The sequence below is a fragment of the Ictidomys tridecemlineatus genome, chromosome 3, assembly GCF_052094955.1.
Source record: "Ictidomys tridecemlineatus isolate mIctTri1 chromosome 3, mIctTri1.hap1, whole genome shotgun sequence".
In the NCBI taxonomy this organism is placed as follows: domain Eukaryota; kingdom Metazoa; phylum Chordata; class Mammalia; order Rodentia; family Sciuridae; genus Ictidomys; species Ictidomys tridecemlineatus.
In genome coordinates, this window is record NC_135479.1 from 211,139,716 (window position 1) to 211,158,195 (window position 18,480).

Sequence of the window (18,480 nt, forward strand, 5' to 3'; positions counted from 1 at the left end):
CTGCCTTACGTGAAGGAGGAATTAACAATTCTGGACTGTTTACCATTATTAATTCAAAAGAAACATCTTCGGCTGGGGTTGTAGCTCATTGGCACAGTGCTTGTCTTGCACGTTTGAAGGAAGTGGGTTTGATCCTCAGCACCACATAAAAATAAAGTTATTGTGTCCATCTACCCCTAAAGACATTTAAAAGTCAAATATCTTCTAAGTACACAGATGTTCAAATTCTCCAAATAAAATTCAAAACATTTTCGTGTTTGAGATTTTATTGGCTGTATTGAGAATCAGTACACAGACATTTCACTTTGTACACAATTCTTAACACACGTACCGGAAATCTAAAAAGCTTTATACTGTGATTCTTTTTCAGTTATTCCAGTGACTTTCCAGCTTTTAATTTGGAGGCAATTTTTTCTTAATAGAATATCAAGTACCAGTATCTTTGAATGTTATTACTTAGGTCCCACTAATTCAAAACTTTGTCACACACAACATACTCAAATTTTTCATCTTTCACAGCACATTAAAAATATTAGGAAAACTAGACTTCCACAACCAAAGATGTTACAGAGTACATACGATTCTGACAGCAATGATCCAGTAGTGGTCTTCTTTAGGAAACAATTCTACTAAAAAACACAGGAATAGAAGTAATTTAAAATATTCAAGACATTAAATGCAATACTGTGACTCCAAACTGCCATTTAATATGCTTTGTATTGTAGGATATAAAACTAAACCCCCCACCTATGGAATGTTAAGCTGACACCAAAGACAGTCCAAGCCTCCCATAATTCAATATCCCACTATTTTCTGGTTGTACCCAAAAATAAACAACCAGCAAATGATTTCACTTCTAAAAAAAAATCATTTACACTTAAAAAATGGGATGAGGTGGGATTCCCTCCTTTTTAAAAATGTTTCTAGAGCTACTAAAAAACTTGCATTTACAAAATAGTTGATAAAAATATTCCTCTGGATTGTACAAGAAGGGAGACGGGACCACTGAAAAGACATGGTGTATGATTAATCAGACTTGGCTTCTTTCTCTTCTGCTTCATCAGAGGCTGGACTCTGTAAATCAAAGAAAAGAAATTAAACATCTGATTTCCGGGGCATCTTTGAGATCTTCAGAATTTAACACAGAGGTTTTAAATTAAATTTAAAGTGATGTCTAGTTAGTGTTGCTAAATCCGAGAAGGCTGTGATGTGCCTTACAGAGAAAAGGTATGGATAGCTTCACCATACAGGCATGACTTAGCCCTATTTTGTATTTTATTTAGAGACAAGGACTCCCTGGGTTGCTTGGCTCCTGCCTGGCCATTGCTGAGGCCGACTTTGCTGGCAATTCTCCTGTCTCAGACTCCAGAGCCACTAGGATTACAGGTATGCACCACGGCGCCCGGCAGTAATTTACCTTTTCCAGTTTAGCCAATGTAACTAACATAAAGGCATAAAAAAAATCAAAATACTTCACTTAAAAAAAAAAAAAAAACTTCAAGCAATATCAGTAGTACTGAAACAAAACAAAACAAACAAAAACAGTTGCTGGCAATGTAGTTTAAGGAGTGCTTGCTTAGCATGTTGTTCCAAAGTGGGGACAGTGACATGTCTGATATACTACTTCCAGCTATTTGGGAAGATAAGGCAGGAGCCCCGTGCAGTGGCACATGTTGGTAATCCCAGCAATTTGTGAGGCTGAGGAGGATCACGAGTTCAAAGCCAGCCTTAGCAATCTCAGCAATGGCAAAGCACTAAGCAACTCAGTGAGACCCTGTCTATAAACAAATAAAATACAAAATAGGGCTGGGGATGTAGCTCAGTGGTGGAGTACCCTGAGATCAATCCTCAGTACAACCTCCCCTTAAAAAAAAAAGAAAAAAGAAAAAAGAGGTAGGAGGACTCAAGAAATTGAGGACAGCCCAGTCAACAAATACCCAAGATTCAAGCATGCCTAGTCAATATGACAGATCTGTACACAATTTGAAAACAAGAAACTGCATACCTACATAAGGTATATGTTCATGTGGAAAGAAATTAAGCTGCATAGCGTTTTGTAAATTCTTTCCTAAAATTTTTATACCAAGAATTATGAATGAATTCTCTGTATGACTTAGATGGTAGACAGACACAGTACTGATGATACTGAGTACTTAAAATTTTATGTTCGCTTGTTTATATATATACTTTCAAATAATATCTAATTTATAAAGAAAACCTATTATTCAGAGTAAAAAAATCAATGCCAAACACAACACTTCTGACCTCCTCGTTTTTTGTTTCTCCATTTTCTGCAGGTAAATCTTCTTTAGTTTCCTGGTTAGCCACTTCAGCCTGTTTTCCCTTTGCTCCCCTTTTCCCTTTTTGAACTTTTTTGTCTGATGATTTATCCTAAAACAGATTAGGAGAATATTCTAAGTATAAACTTCATACTTCCACTGTCTGACTCAATACGGATTACATCCATGGTAACCACTATAACAATGCTAAGCACACATCAACCTGAGTTACCTCATCCACAAGGTAACTTAAGATCCACCCCCAGTAATGAAGACAAAATATGCTAAGGATATTTATAAGAGTGTTTGCACATCAAGTCTCATTAGCCATAGGATTAAAACTAGAGCCTATGCTTCACTTTTTCAGCCACCATTACCCCTACCCTCTTTTAAGTTCTACATGACAAAACAAGCAGAAGAGCTTTAAGAATGTCTTCCCAGTATAACCCTACCAACCCACAATTTTCTTTTAAGCCTGAATAATAATCCATCTGGTAGATAATCACTGTCCTGACAAGACTGTTACCCTCACACGAAGACCATTCACCTGGAAAAAGCACCATGTTGTATGGTCATGTTGACTATTCTGCTACAGTTAATCCCTTGATATCTTTTAATGAGTAGCTATAAAATTTTATCTTTTTCATTTAGGTGTTTGAAGAATCTGAAAAGCACAGGTATTAGTATGATATTGTAAACCGAAATACTAGTTTAAAGCAATATAAAACAGTATTTTTGGATATCATCTACCAATGAAGCAACAGCAGCTTATAAAAACTTCACACAGTTCCCTGTAAATAAAGACTGTAATAATAGTTAAGTTAGGTCACCAGTAGGTTGTATAAAAGATTCCTATGAGTACTGACCAATTACTTAAGTTAAATGGCCACAAGACATGCATGCAGATTTCACATCTTCAAAATACACATTATCATTGACTTGAAATAATGTTTGTAACCATTGATAGCTAAGTGGGGAATAGGGCTGTACCTCAGCAGCAGAGAGCAGAGAGCAGCCTAGCAATGAGAAGGCTCTGGGTTCAAAAACCAGTACCAAAAATAAACCAAATTTTCCTAAGTATGATGTTTCAGCTTTTGAAATATTTACTCCTAAAGAAATGATACAAGTCAGAAGCTCACACTAGAAGTAACTTGAAAAAGTGTATGCTTTATACAGTTTGATAATCAATGCACCAAGTAGTGCTTACTCCACATTACTGAATAGAGCTGGACTGTATTCAAAGACTAAGACAAAGGGTTATTAAAACTAGATATAAAAACAAAGAAACTCTTCTCCCACTTTTCCTTTGAGAAAACTTAATCGCAAGTTTTTTCCTCAAATAGGGATAGTTAGACTTACCTTGAGAAGGGGGGGAAAAGATTACATCTGCTGTCCCAAACCCACTGGGGGTAAAACTGTTTGCATCTAAAAATTTTTACAAGTAAATCAAGATATAGATAAACAAAGGGAAGAAAAAAAAATAGAGTGAAACAAGCAAGTATTTTAGCTAACCTGTTTTTTTAAAAAGCGGATAATCAAAAAGGTGGGTAATAACGATACTTATACCAACATTTTATAACAACATTCACTTTTTTTCAGGTACTCATGAAAAGTTTCTATGGTACTGTGTGAATGGAGAACTACTTAATTGCCTGCTGGAGTGATGTATCATACTTATTACTTCCTTGCACATTTATCTTTAAAAAGATTACAAAAACATACCTTTTATTTTTACATTCAATTCTATACAATGCTTGAAAAAACTCATAAAGCCCCCAAAACAAACCAGCTTGCCTCTTCTGACAATCATGCAGTGCCAACCTTCCATCTACACTTTTGGAAATGGAACGGGAACTCAGGCGCTATTTTCAAACACTCCCCACCATCACTCCCATCATCAGATTTACATACACCTAAGAATAACCTGTATTCTGAAAACTTGCAAACCACAATCTGAATGGTGCGTCCTAAATCTATTCTGGAGCAATAAATCATCCCGTTGACTCAAAGGCTGTTAGGACAGCAACTGCACTGGCAATAAGATACTTCTCAGAGAACACACACTTCAGATCTGCCCGCATCCAGGGTGAAAAGAGGGGATCTCGGCTTGGAAACCGTGCACAAACCCACCCGTCCTTCCTGCCGGCCGCAGTGCCAGGCTGGCCGTGGCCCTACCAGGCCGCGTCCCTGCGAGTGGGAACGCGAGGTGCAGGAGCGAACCAGTACCTGCCGCACCGCCCAGCTTCCCTCTGAAGCGGAAGCCAACGCTCCTCCAGCTCAGACTCCCTAAGCGCTGGCGGCCTTATGGGACGCGCCACTCCCCTTACCCCGCGCGAGGATCCACGCGCAGCCCCACCACCGACCGCAGGCCCACCGCGCAGGCGCCGCACCCACCTTGCCCGCCGCCTTCCGGGGCTTGGCGTCCGCCTTGGCAGGAGCAGGCTTCTGAAAGGCAAAAGCAGCGCTCAGCCGGCGGCCGCGCGCGCCGCGGCCACCCCACGGCCTCGGGGCGCGCCATACTTACAGCCGACAGGCGGGCCGACCTCCGCTTGGGCTGCGGGAGAGAAAGGGCGTCAGCGAGCGCGGCGGCGCGCGACCCCGCCCCCCGCCCCGAGCGCGCGCTCACCTCCTCCTTCGCCGCGCCTTCGGCCGAGCTGACCTGTGGAGGAAGCACACCGAGTGGGCGCCGCCCGCCGCCAGAGAACAATGCCCGGCCGCGTGACGTCAGCGCTCCCGCCGCCGCGGCCGCGCCCCCCCACCACAAAACCCTCCAGGACGCCCCCCAGGCCCCGCGCGCCCGCCCGCGCGCCGCCCGGCCCGGCGCGGCCGCCGTGGGTGCGGCAGGGCCGGGCCGGGGCCTGGCGCAGCCGGCGGGGCGTCTGGGGCTCGGCGCGCCGCAGCCGCGCTCACCTTCCTCTTGGGCATCCTGGCGGCGCGCGGGGCACGTGCGAGTGCTGCGAGCCGCGGCGCGCGGAAGCCTTCCGAAGCTGCGCTGCCTAGCTGCTGCTACTGCTGTGGCTCCCGCCGCCGGAGCTGCTGCGACCCGCGGAGGGGGCGGTGGGAGAACCGGATGGAACCGGATTGGGAGCCCGCCCCCTCCTCCCCCCGCGCCCCCGCCGGCCGGGCCGCCCCCCACCCCCATTGGCTGCGGCGCCTTTCGCACCGCGCGCGCGCCTCGGCCCGCGCCGGGAATAGGTGAGGCCGGCCGTCACTCGACCCCGCCGCCCCGCCCCCGCCCCCCGCGCCCCCACCCCGGCCGGCGTCTCGCGGGGCCCCAGACCCAGACGGAGGGGGGAGGCCGCTCGGCCTTGCCGTAGTTCGTTTGAAGCCGAGCCGCAAAGTGCGGTCTTCACCCGGATTAGCGGAAGCTTGTCACGTGGCTGCGGGTGCCCCCACCCACAATGCCCCTGGACACCTGAGGTTTGCGGGTCCTGAAATCCACGAGCGTGGAGGCTTCGCTCTCTGTGTAGCTCGACTCGGAATTTCACAAGTGGTCTCCTAGACTGGAAAGGCAGAGGGAAAACGGTTTCACGAACGAGCAACTGTCCCTTACGTTAGTCGGCAAGAAAGGCTAATGAGGCCTACGGGGTGGGCGTCGTGCGCAGGCGCTGGCGCGGGTCGTGGGAAGACTTAACCGGCGCGGTACCCCGTGCTTCTCCCCTCCCTGCGTGGTTGCTTTGGTCTGATTTTGTGTTTAATATTGAATATTTAATACTGAATCTTCGGTCCTCGCGTGCCTACTGCTATAATAGCGTGGGTTCTGGGTGTGGAGCCGGATAGTTGTAGGGATCTAGCTTTTGAGAACCCGTCCTAGCTGTTCCGTGTCCTAGCTGTTCCATCTGTGCTGAAGGAGCACGCCGTCTCTTTTAAACTCGGTGCTTGCCTAAGCTCAGTTTTAATCGAAAATGGCTTTAGGCCTGGCGTCTGAGCTGGTGACCCTGGATTGCACGCTACTTTTTTTTTTTTTTTTTTTAATGAAGACGTTTAAGAGGCCTGGTTTAATTGGTTTACCGTAGGGGGGGGGAAATTTAATTGAAAATTGTCAGCTGGAATTTTTGGAAGGGAAGATACTTAGAAGTGCTTTGAGTAAAATATTGGAAGTATGCTAAATGCCCATCATTTGGTAGCAATTAGGTAAGCTATGGCGCCTTCTCAGCAACTGCAAAAAGAAAGAGGGGCAGAGCTCCTCTGAAGTGGATTTAAAAAAATTTTTTTTTTTAGTTATTCGTGGACACAAATTTTTAGCAAGGCAGGCACTCTACCACTGAGCCACAACCCCAACCCCCAAGTGGATTTTTAAAACCATAAGTTAGACCTTTTGACTCCTGGTCAAAAACTCTTGCTCTTTTTTTTAAATGTTTTTATTAGATGTTGATGGACTTTTATTTTATTATATGCAGTGCTGAAGATTGAACCCAGTGCCTCACATAGACTAAGCAAGTGCTCTACCACCGAGCCATAACCCCAGCTCTATACCTTGCTTTTTCACGAGACTACATTTCTCAAGAGTAGTTTATAAAAGCTTTTGCAGTTTCATCCAGCTTAAGTCCACGACTTTGATCCCTGCTCACCTCTTTCACCTTCTGCCCCTCCAACAGGCCAGGCACTCCTTGCATTATCACCTGCCCTCTTTCTACCTGGAATGCACTGCCTCAGAGGTTCCCTAACTTCATCTTTGCAGGATATTAACTTGTCAGTGGGCCTTTCCTGCTACTCACCGTTTATTCTCAGCCTTTGGGGGCACTGGGGTGGGGTGCAGTGGGGCATACAAATACACACTCCTCATATATTCAAAGAAAGTGGTATCAGTTACTCTGGAGAGGGTGGAAATAAAATTTACCTTTTCTCTTGTCTAATGGTGCTTTCTCCCATTACCTTAAAAAAAAATTGAGCATCAAAGAGTGCCTGAGTTTGTGCATAAATTTGGTCCAAGCACTTGCCCTGTGTCAGCCCTGTATTTTATCACTGGGGCTTGTAATTTACCAAGGATTGAGGAAAGGGAAGTCACAGGCAGTGGTGACAGCATTTTTCAGTGCATGCAAATTAGCTAGAGCCTGGCAGCTTTCCAGAACCTTGAAAATGGCAGGAATGGTGTGGAAAATGCCCACATTTAGATCAGGAAAAGGCCAAGCGCACAGTGGTGCATGCCTGTAATCCCAGTGGCACAGGAGGCTGAGACAGCAGGATCACAAGTTCAAAGCCAGCCTCAGCAATTTAGGCACTAAGCAACTTAGTGAGATCCTGTCTCTAAATAAAATAGAAAATAGGGCTGGGGATGTGAGTCAGTGGTTGAGTGCCCCTGAATTCAATTCCTGGTACCAAAAAGAAAAAGAAAAAAGATCAGGAAAAGGCTGAGGATGTAACTCAGGGGTAAGGTGCTTGCGTAGCATGTATGAGACTATGTTCAATCCCCAGTGCCAGAAAAACAAGACAAATCAGGAAAGGGACAAAAGAGGAAGGCTGCCTGTGAAAGAAGTAAGGAGAATTGGGGATGTTGCAAAGGATTGAGGGCATGCCATGCTGAAATTTAAATTTACCTCATGAAGCTCTTCTCTTCCATAAGCTGAAGATGCAGTAGGCCAGAGAAGACAACCGGCAGCCCATGATTGTTGGTTTTGGCCCAGGTTGGTTTTGTTTTGTTTTGCTTTTGGAGTTGTCAACAGAAGCACTTGGAGCCACTAGAAGTTAGTTAAAAAACCATTTGGCAGTGCCTTTCAAAGACAAACAGACACTCTGTGACCCTAATTCAACTCCTTGAAATGTACTCAATAAAAATGCTTATACCCTTTCACCACAAAACATGAAGGTACCGGGCTGGGGATGTGGCTCAAGCGGTAGCGCGCTCGCCTGGCATGCGGGCAGCCCGGGTTCGATCCTCAGCACCACATACCAACAAAGATGTTGTGTTCGCCGAGAACTAAAAAATAAATAAATAAATAAATAAACATGAAGGTACCATACTCATAGATGAACTATTTGTCAGAAGCCCAAACAGAGCAATGTAAATACCTGTCAACAGAAAGATGGATAAACAAATGGAACTCTGTTGGCATTGAGAATGAGCCATCTGCAACCACACTCAACAACATGGATGCATCTTACACGTACAATATAAGGAGAAAGATGCCAGGTCTAAGAGTACATTCCATGTGAACTAGTCTCTTAAAGAGTCAGAGGGCTAGGGGCTGGGGATGTGGCTAAAGCCATAGCATGCTCGCCTGGCATACGTGGGGTGCGCTGGGTTGGATCCTCACAACCACATAAAAATAAAATAGGTTCTGTCCACTGAAAACTAAAAAATAAAAAAAAAAGAGAGAGGGCTGGGTTTGTGGCTCAATGTAGAGCGCTTCCTAGCATGTGTGAGGCACTGGGTTCTATCCCCAGCACCACATTAAAAAGAACTAACAAAAGTATTGTGTCCATCTACAACTAAAAAAATACAAGAGTCAGGGTAGAGATTCCTGACTGGCATGAGGTAGGGAGGTAGTGACTGGAGGAGAGAGCAATAGAGAACTTTAGGAAGCAGGTCATAGATTTTGTTCTATTCTTTTCTCCCAGCTATTTTGCACACTGTTTGAATATTTCCTTTCTTCACTTAACAGAGGAGAGTGTTTCCTATCAGTCCTTAAAAGACCCGTCCTCCTTTTTTGTTGACTGCATTTCATTCCACTGTAGAGATGTACTATTGTTTAAAGCTTGTAGTAAAACACATATTAGCCATCTTGCCATCTTTAATATAGAAAAAAAAGAATGAAAAAAGTAAAAGAAGTTTATGGAACTTACAGGACACCATCAATCATATTTTGTGTGTTCTAAAAGGAGCATGGAAAGAAACAGCTTATTTAAAGAAAGAATGATAAGCCTACTCAAATATGAAAAGAGAAATATCCAGATCCATAATGCTTAAAGAACTCAGTTGACCATAAAGAGATCTTCACTGATACAGGTTGTAATCAAATTGTCAAAAGTCATTAAATATAGGGAATTCTGAAAGCAGTAAGAGAAAAATCGCCATTCAATTCTAGTAGAGCTGCCATTATCTTACTGTATGAGTGGATTTCCCAGTGGGAAGCTTGCAGGCCAGGAGGGAATAGCATGGCGAGTTCCAAGTGCTGAAGGAAAGAGTGCCAACCATGAACACTACACCTATCCAAGTTGTTCTTCAGTAATGAGAGACTTTTCCAGAAAAACAAGCTGAGGGAGTTTATCACCGTTAGATCTGCTTTTCAGGAAATGCTAGAGGGATTCTTTGAGCTGAAATGAAAGAACATTAGCAAATGACTTACAAAGGTATAAAACTCACTGGTAAAGGTAAGTACATAATAAAAATCAGAATAACACTGTGATGTGGTATGTAAATCACTTTAGCATAAACATAAAACACAAAGGTATGAATACTTTGTTAATGACTTAATGATTCAAAAGATGTAAACTGTGGGGCTGGGGATGTGGCTCAAGCGGTAGCACGCTCCCCTGGCATGCTTGCGGCCCAGGTTCGATCCTCAGCACCACATACAAACAAAGATGTTGTGTCCGCTGAAAACTAAAAAAATATTAAAAATTCTCTCTCTCACTCTCTCTTAAAAAAAAAAGATGTAAATTGTGATAGCCATGGCATAAATGGGAGGGATAAGTATAAGTGCAGATTTTATGTGCAACTGAAATTAAGCTGTCAGACTCTTATGATGATAAGATGTGCATTTGGAAATTAAAAAAGACCTGTAGCAAATATATAAGTGTACACAGGAATAAAAACATACTACCAAATTATATGTACCCAAAACATAACACCACAAAGAATGTAGCAAGAGAGGATGAAGGAAGCAAAGAAACTACAAAACAAAACAGTTAATATCAAGGCAGTAATAAATCCTTAAACAACAATTTAAATAAGTCAAAAAGCAGAGAGTGCCTTGATTAAAAAAGAACATGCTACTAACCGTATGCTCACTTTTTTTTTTTAAAGACAGAGTGAGAGAGGAGAGAGAGAATTTTTAATATTTATTTTTTAGTTTTCGGCGAACACAACATCTTTGTTTTGTATGTGGTGTTGAGAATCGAACCCGGGCCGCACGCATGCCAGGCGAGCGCGCTACCACTTGAGCCACATCCCCAGCCCCTGTATGCTCACTTTCGAATGGATATCTTTTCTCCACCTCTGCATTTACACCTATCCACCTTGTGATTGTAAATGAAGAGGTGAGAAAAGATAGTCCATGCAAAAGTAACCAAAAGGGAGTGGGGGTGGTTATACTTTTATTAGCGAATTATGTTTCTTGTGTCAAAAATAGTCACAAGAAACAAAGAAAATTTTACAAAGGGGTTGTGATTCATTAAGAGGATATGAAAACTATTGATATAGCACCCAACATCAATGATCTAAATATAAAAGTGAATACAGAATGAAGGGAGAAATAGTGATAAAATAATAGTCTGGATGTTCAGTACCCACTTACCATAGTGAACAGAGCATACAGACAAAAGATCAATAAGGGATCAATAAGGGATCAATAAGGGGTTGTGGCTCTGTGGTAGAGCGCTTGCCTAGTATGCGTGAGGCACTGGATTCTATCCCCAGGGCCACATAAAAATAAAAACAAAAGTATTGTATCCATCTACAACTAAAATACATAAATATCTTTTTAAAAAGATCAATAAGGAAGAGCACACTTGAACAACACTATAAACCAAAAGGACCTTACAAACACAGGGCATTCCATACACATTCTTCTGAAGTACACTGGGAACATTCTTTGGGATAGATCACGTATCAGGCCACAAAGCAAGGTTTAACAAATTTAGGAAGATTAAAATAATTCCAAGTATCTTTTCTAAATACAATGGGAGAAGCTAGAAATCAATAACAGGAGAAAAGGGCTAGGGATGTGGCTCAAGCGGTAGCGTCCTCGCCTGGCATGCTTGCGGCCCAGGTTCCATCCTCAGCACCACATACCAACAAAGATGTTGTGTCCACCAAATACTAAAAAATAAATATTAAAATTCTAAAAAAAAAAATTAAAAAAAAATAACAGGAGAAAAAATCACAAATTTGTGAAAATTAAGGAGCACACTTGTGAACAACCAAGAAATCAAAGAAAAAAGCTGGGCACAATGACACATGCCTATCATCCCAGTGACTTGAGAGGCTGAGCCAGGAAGAAGGGAAAGGCAAGTATGAGAACAGCCTGGGCCACTTAGATAGACCCTGCCTCAGAGAGAGAGAGAGAGAGAGAGATCTTAAATGATTAAGTGGAAACTCAACATACCAAAATTTATGGGATGGGGCTGGGGATGTGGCTCAAGCGGTAGCGTGCTCGCCTGGCATGCGTGCGGCCCGGGGTTGGATCCTCAGCACCACATACAAACAAAGATGTTGTGTCCGCCGAAAACTAAAAAATAAATATTAGGGGCTGGGGATGTGGCTCAAATGGTAGCGCGCTCGCCTGGCATGCGTGCAGCCTGGGTTCGATCCTCAGCACCACATACAAACAAAGATATTGTGTCCGCCAAAAAATAAATAAATATTAAAATAAATAAATAAATATTAAAATTATCTCTCTCTCTCTAAAAAAAATTTTTATGGGATGCAGTAACAGCAGTTATAAGAGGAACTAAAGTAACAGTAAGTGGGAAAAAAAAAAGACCTCAAACAACCTAAGTTTATACATCAGAGAACAAGAAATGGAAAAACAAACTAAGCCCAAATTAGTAGTGAGGATGAAAGAAATATTAGAACTTAAATAAATAGAGAATAGAAAATACAACAGACAGATTAAACTGAGTTGGTTTTTAAAAACAATTCCAGCAAATCAGGAGATAATTGCAGGTTCAAAGCCAACCTGGGGGGTGGGGGGGATAGGGAAGAATGAAGGAACTCTGGTTTGTGTAGAGGGGAGTGAGGGGAGGGGTGGGGCTGTGGGTATGGGAAGGATGGTAGAAAGAGATAGACATTATTACCCTATATACATGCATGATTACCCTACAGGTGTGACTCTAAACCATGTACAGCCAGAGGAAGGAGAAGTCATGCTCCATTTGTATACAATATGTCAAAATGCATTCTACTGTCATGTATAACTAATTTGAACAAATAGAAAAACAAAAATAGAAGGAATACCAGTAGAATAGAAGAAGGGGATCAGGGGAGATATTGGACGGTGAAATTGATCAAATTATACTGTTTTATTGTGTGCATGTATAAACATAACAAATCCCACTGTTATGCATAATTATAATGCGCCAATAAAAAGGAAGGAAAAAAGCCAGCTTCAGCAACTTTGTGAGGCTCTAAGCAGCTTGTCTTAAAATAATAAATAAGGGCTGGTGATGTGGCTCAGTGGTTGAGTGCCCCTGGGTTCGATCCCTGGTATAAGAAGAAAAAAAAAAAAAAGCAAAATTGACAAAATTTTATTTAGAATAAATAAAAATAAATGAAAAAAGAGGCAATAAAACATGTGCCACAGAAGTACAAAGGATCATAAGAGTCTAGTGTGAACAAGAATATGCCAAAAATTGGATAACCTAGAAGAAATGGATAAATTCCTAGATACAAAAAACACACCAAGAACAAATAGAAAATCTAAAGAGATCAATATTAGTAAGGAGATTGGATCAGTAATTAAAAAAAGAAAAAAAAAAACTTCTAAAAATTTGAAAAGGAAACACTTCCAAACTAATTTTACAAGGCCAGTATATCCTGATGCCAAAGCAAGACAAGGACACTACAAAAAAAAAAAAAAAAATATATATATATATATATATATATATATATATATGCATGCTAGTGTGTCTGATGAACACAGGTGCAAAAATTTCAACAAAATCCTAACAAATTTAACAGCACATTACAGGAATCATACACTATGATCAAGTGGGATTTATCCCTGAGACACAAGGATGGTTTGATATATTCAGATCAACTGTGATATAAGACATCAACAGAATGAAGGATAAAAGTTTTGTAATTACCTCAATAACTGCAGAAAAATACATTTGACATATTTCAAAGAAGAGATTATGCAGGTGAGAGTTGAAAGCCCAGACATGGATAGTCAAGTAGGATTGTAACATGCCCATGACCCATATACTGAAAGCAATTTCAGTGAGTGGCAGGGCAGAATCCAGACCAAAGTTAGAGAGGAAGGGAAGAAATGGAAACAATTGTAGACTGCTGTGCTGTGATGTATGGTACAGTGTCCCCTAAAGCCCAGCCAGTTTGTCCAGTGGTGAAGATGGGAGATAAATGAGGGTAGGTGTGGGACAAGGCTGTGAGTGAAAGAGAAGGTATGGGGGCGTGACAGAGCACTTGAATACTTAGTTCACTGCTGCATCTGGTATCTGCACTGTTTCCGAAGCATGAGGAGCAAGGGATGCAAACAAGGGAAAATACAGGAGCTGTCTGCTGCCCCTATGATGAATGAGTTGCCTGGAAACACCAGAATGCAGAGGAAGAGCCCAGGCATGAGCAACAGACACAGAACTCAACATGCAGCATATTTCTAATCTTCTCAGAATTTTATGGGTATATGACTATAAAATTAATTGCCACTAATAATAATTACTGGAATTTCTATTATTACAAGCTTTCCCCTCTAGGAGTCCATAGCATTGATTGTTATTTTAGAAAGAACACCATGCCAGCCGGAGATTGGTCAGATCATTCTCATGCGTGGGAGTGAAGCATGGCTTTCCAAACATCAAAAGAAAGGACTGCTTTGCTTCTCCTCCAGATTGCTCAGCTACTGTAGCTTCAGGTAAGAAGTACTCTCTCAAGGGACAACTACTTAATAGTCACAAATTGAATAAAAGGTATTTATTGCATTGAGGGCTAGGGTTGTAGCTCAGTGGGAGAGCGCTTGCCTCATGTGTGAGGCATGGGTTTTGATCCTCAGCACCACATAAAAATAAATAAAATAAAGGTATTGTGCCCATCTACAACTAAAAGTATGTTTTAAAAATATTTACTGCATTGAAAAGGGGCACTTGTTCTGACTGTTGAGATCACATTAAGAAGTTAAAGATTTCCCAGCTTATGTGGATCCTAAAATCAGAGGCAATGGCATAGAAGTGTTTACCTGACATGTCTTGAGGCAAACCGGTTCATAAACCTAGAGGAGGATATAATCTTAGGTTTGATTAACCCACATCTGTAGTTTGCAGTGTTGGTGAGAGTAACTATCAAAATTGAAAAAAATGATCTCTTTATGTTACTCTTTTTTTTTAAGAGTAACTCTTTTTTAAAGAGTCTTTTTAAAATAATAAAAGATTCTTTTCTGAATTCTTAAAAGCATTGTAACTAATGAAGATGTCATTTAACATTCTTAAGGACAAAACAGGAAAATAAAACAATGTGATCTTTCATTATAATAAATAATATAAAATATTATTTCTATCTGAATGTCATTTTCTCTTTTCAGAGAAATCAAACGCAGCTTGACAAAAATTGATGAGTCAGATATATTTTTCCCTGTTTCTTGAACATAACTACAATGTAGTTTAATTTGTGACTTAAAATCTTTATTATCACGTGGTTCTTCAATGTCTTCCTGCTGTTTATACTGATATTTTCACACATTGCAAAATGTTCTTTCAATGGCATCATGCTATGTGGTCAGCTCACTGTTCTTAACTGTGTATGGAATATCAGACATTTATGTTTGAGCTAAAATGGGCTTTCTTATTATCTAAATGAATAACTCTGGTTCTGCACAGTTACTTTTTCCTTAGTAGCTCTAAGTGAGATGACAGATCTCACTCTTGTAGATTCATCTGTTTCACTTGTTGGTCTTTAGTATGTTCAGATTCTTTGTGAAACTTGGTGTGAAACAGTCCAGTGTTCTTTCTCATTTCTGAGCCAACCTCAAGGGAACAGAGAATTGCCTCTTCAGTGTGTCACTAGTGAGTTCTGATCCTGTGGGATGCAAGACGACCAGAAAGTTGATTTTCTTTTGGAATTTTCTAACATAGGTCCATTGAATTAGTGCAGTGTACTTTTCCATGAGAGTGAGGTGAAAAGAATGAAGTATAGGAAATCCTTGTTGACCCTCATGCTCAACTCTCACTTTAGATAAGGCCTCCTATATTTTATAGTGACCCATACTTTTTTTTTGGAAAAAAAAATCTTAAATGATGCAACCACCCTTATTTCATGCACAACCCTCCTTCATATTATATTATTTACTGACAACAACATAATGAGCACCCACAAGCCTACAACGTGGAACCAGGACATGGACAATTACCTACTTAAACCTATGTATCCTTTCAGAACGCTCTGCATGCCGGTAATTATTTACAGGACTTACAGTTATTTGTTTAGTTAAGCTCCAAGTGAACAAGGACTGGAGGCATGTGATTCATCATCATCATCTGTGTGTGAGTGTGTGTGTGTGTGTGTGTGTGTGTATATATATATATATATTTTTTTTTTTTTGGTACTGGGGATTAAACCCAGGGGAGCTTAACTACTGAACCAGTGACCACATCCTCAGACCCCCTTTTTTTAAATTTTATTGAGAGACAGGATCTCACTGAGTTGCTTAGGGTCTTGCTAAGTTGCTGAGGCTGGCATTGAATTCATGATCCTGCCTCAGCTTCCTGAGCCTCTGGGATTAGATGTGCGCTCGGCTTATCATCATATTTTATCTGCAGTTGGTAAAATATCTGATACACAGAATAATTTAATACCTTTAAAATATAAATATAAATATATATATATATATATATTTTAAAGGTATTAAATATATATATATTGCTGGGCATGATGGCATTTGCCTGTAATTCCAGCCACCTGGGAGTCTAAGGAAGGAGGATCACAAGTTTGAGGCCAGCTTCAGCGATTTAGCAAAAACCTATATCAAAATAATATATGGGATGTAGCTCAGTATTTGTCTTGCATGTGCTATGCCCTGGGTTCAATCCCTAAGAGCTCCCTGCCTGCAAATTTTTAAAAAATATTTATTTTTTTTTAGTTTTTTAGGTGGACACAATATCTTTATTTTTATTTTTATATGGTGTTGAGGATCGAACCCAGTGCCCCACACATGCCAGGCAAGCGCACTACCACTTGAGCTACATCCCCAGCCCCCCATTTTTAAAAAATTTCTGGTAAAAAAATTCATATATGGTAAATTTATGGTATAATTTTTCTCCAATTTGAAATTTTGACTTCATTAAATTAAAAGGTGAGCCAAATGTGTAATACTAATCTTATTAAACTTATTTATCATGTGAGACGGTCCATTGTCCATTTAAAAATATTCTTCCTTTTGCTGGATGTGGTGGTGCACGCCTGTAATCCCAATGACTTGGGAGCCTGAAACAGACATATCCAATTTCAAGGCCAGCCTCAGTGACTTGGCAAGATTCTCAGAGATTTGCAAGACCCTGTCTCAAAATAAAAAATAAAAAAGGGGGCTGGGTTTGTGGCTCAGTGGTAGAGCATTTGCCTAGCATGTGTGAGGCACTGGGTTCGATTCTCAGTACCACATATAAATAAATAAATATCCATCAACAACTAATAAAATAATTTAAAAAATAAATAAAAAGAATTGGGGATATAGCTCAGTGGTAAAGCACCTCTGGGTTCAATCCTCAGTGCTCCTCCCATCCCTAATTTTTTTTTTTTACAAGCCTCTTCATTGAAAGACAAAACAAGGAAAACCTCTGAAACAACAAAAATTTTTATTATATTGCATAAATGCTAGATGCAGACTTTTGATGTAAATTTATTCATTGTCAAGTCCAATGATGAAGATGGGAGGCACAGATGTTCACAGATGTTGGTAATAGAATTTGCCATTGTAGTTTTTTTTTTGTTTTTTTTTTTTGGGAGGGGGGACTGGGGATTGAACTCAGGGGCACTCAACCACTGAAACACATCCCCTGCCCTATTTTGTATTTTATTTAGAGACAGGGTCTCACTGAGTTGCTTAGCACCTCACTTTTTGCTGAGGCCGGATTTGAACTTTCCATCCTCTGTCTCAGCCTCATAAGCCACTGGGATTATAGGCATGGGCCTCCATGCCCGGCTATTGTAAATATTTTATAGTGTATTGTTCAGTAGTGTCATGTATGTTTGCATTGTTGTGTACCAGGTCTTCAGAACTTTTTCACCTTGCAAACTTGAAACTCGAACCCATTTAACAATGACTACCTGTCTTCCCCTCCCTCTAGTCCATGTTTTGGAGGGTTTGACTACTTTAGAGATCTAATGGGAGTGGAATCGTGCATTATTTGTCTACACACACACACACACACACACACACACACACATATTTAGTTGTGGATGAACCTTTATTTATTTTTATGTGGTGCCGAGAATGGAACCCAGTGCCTCACACATGCTAGGAAAGCATTCCACCAAAAGGCCCAACCCCAGCCCTCATGCATGATTTGTGTTTTTGTGACTGATTTATTTTGTTTGCCATAATGTCCTCAAGTAACAGGGGCAATGGCCAGTACCACTGGGGGGGGGGGTTCTTCTTCCTGCCCAGGAGGATGTAAGCCACCCTAAAACTTAAAGTCTCAAATAATTAGTGAATGACAAAACACAAATAGCCAGAAATATATTTACAGAAGCAAAGCCCCTGATATACCTAGTCCACATGGGCACTGGATCTAGACAAAGATAAGATAGCTCTGGTGGTTTATTTAAGGGGGTGCCTCAAAGGCAGGGATAAGGTTTCAAGGGCGGAGTCTTGCTTCCTGGTGTCTTGCAGTCCGCAGGTTGATTGGCATCTTCTCAGGACATACCCATTTCAGGTGCTGTGTGGGATCTTTGGCAGAGCTTGAGGGGGAAGTTCACCTGCGTCAGGTGATCAATCCCTGTGGGGGTCCCACGAGAGGTTCCCAATGCCAGACCATCCCCTCATGAGGCTACGACACGCAACGTAGTCCACACACAGCCCATGGACGGCTCATGATACTCAAGAACATTATTTTAGCCCAGTGAGATGCATTTCAGATTTCTGAATTGTCAAATAATAAATGAATGCATTTTAAGCTACTAATTTTGTGGTAGTTTGTGATTGCAGAATCAAAAAACTATCAGTCATTCTATGAGCTTCTGTAACCACTGTAACCTGTACCAGATCTAGACTGACTGACTCAGATTCATATTGAGATGTGCCCGCTTTTCTACTTTCTTTCCACAAATTAGTAGAATTCAAACTTTTATTGCTACTGCTTTTTTTTTTAAAGA

At 41.2% G+C, this 18,480-nt stretch overlaps 1 protein-coding gene across 2 annotated transcripts; it reads right to left on the bottom strand.

The window, feature by feature from the left end:
* Nucleotides 1–248: 248 nt before the first annotated feature.
* Nucleotides 249–5,384, bottom strand: Hmgn1 (high mobility group nucleosome binding domain 1). Of its 2 annotated transcripts, XM_078044656.1 has the most exons (6): nucleotides 5,190–5,384; nucleotides 4,906–4,938; nucleotides 4,804–4,833; nucleotides 4,674–4,724; nucleotides 2,266–2,391; nucleotides 249–1,074 (listed from the first exon to the last, which is right to left on the bottom strand). In XM_078044656.1, the coding sequence occupies exons 1-6, from the start codon at nucleotides 5,202–5,204 to the stop codon at nucleotides 1,027–1,029; spliced, it is 303 nt and encodes a 100-aa protein (XP_077900782.1). In that variant the 5' UTR covers nucleotides 5,205–5,384; the 3' UTR covers nucleotides 249–1,026. The 2 variants fall into 2 exon arrangements, with proteins under 2 accessions (XP_077900782.1, XP_077900783.1); XM_078044657.1 differs by lacking the exon at nucleotides 4,804–4,833.
* Between the last annotated feature and the right edge of the window lie 13,096 nt (nucleotides 5,385–18,480).

Excerpts from the sequence above, each read along its gene's own strand:
- Hmgn1 (XM_078044656.1), bottom strand. Across the intron at positions 4,834-4,905 it reads AAGGCGCGGCGAAGGAGGAG|CCCAAGCGGAGGTCGGCCCG; the intron begins GTGAGCGCGCGC and ends TCTCTCCCGCAG. Across the intron at positions 1,075-2,265 it reads GAGAAACAAAAAACGAGGAG|AGTCCAGCCTCTGATGAAGC; the intron begins GTCAGAAGTGTT and ends TTTGATTTACAG.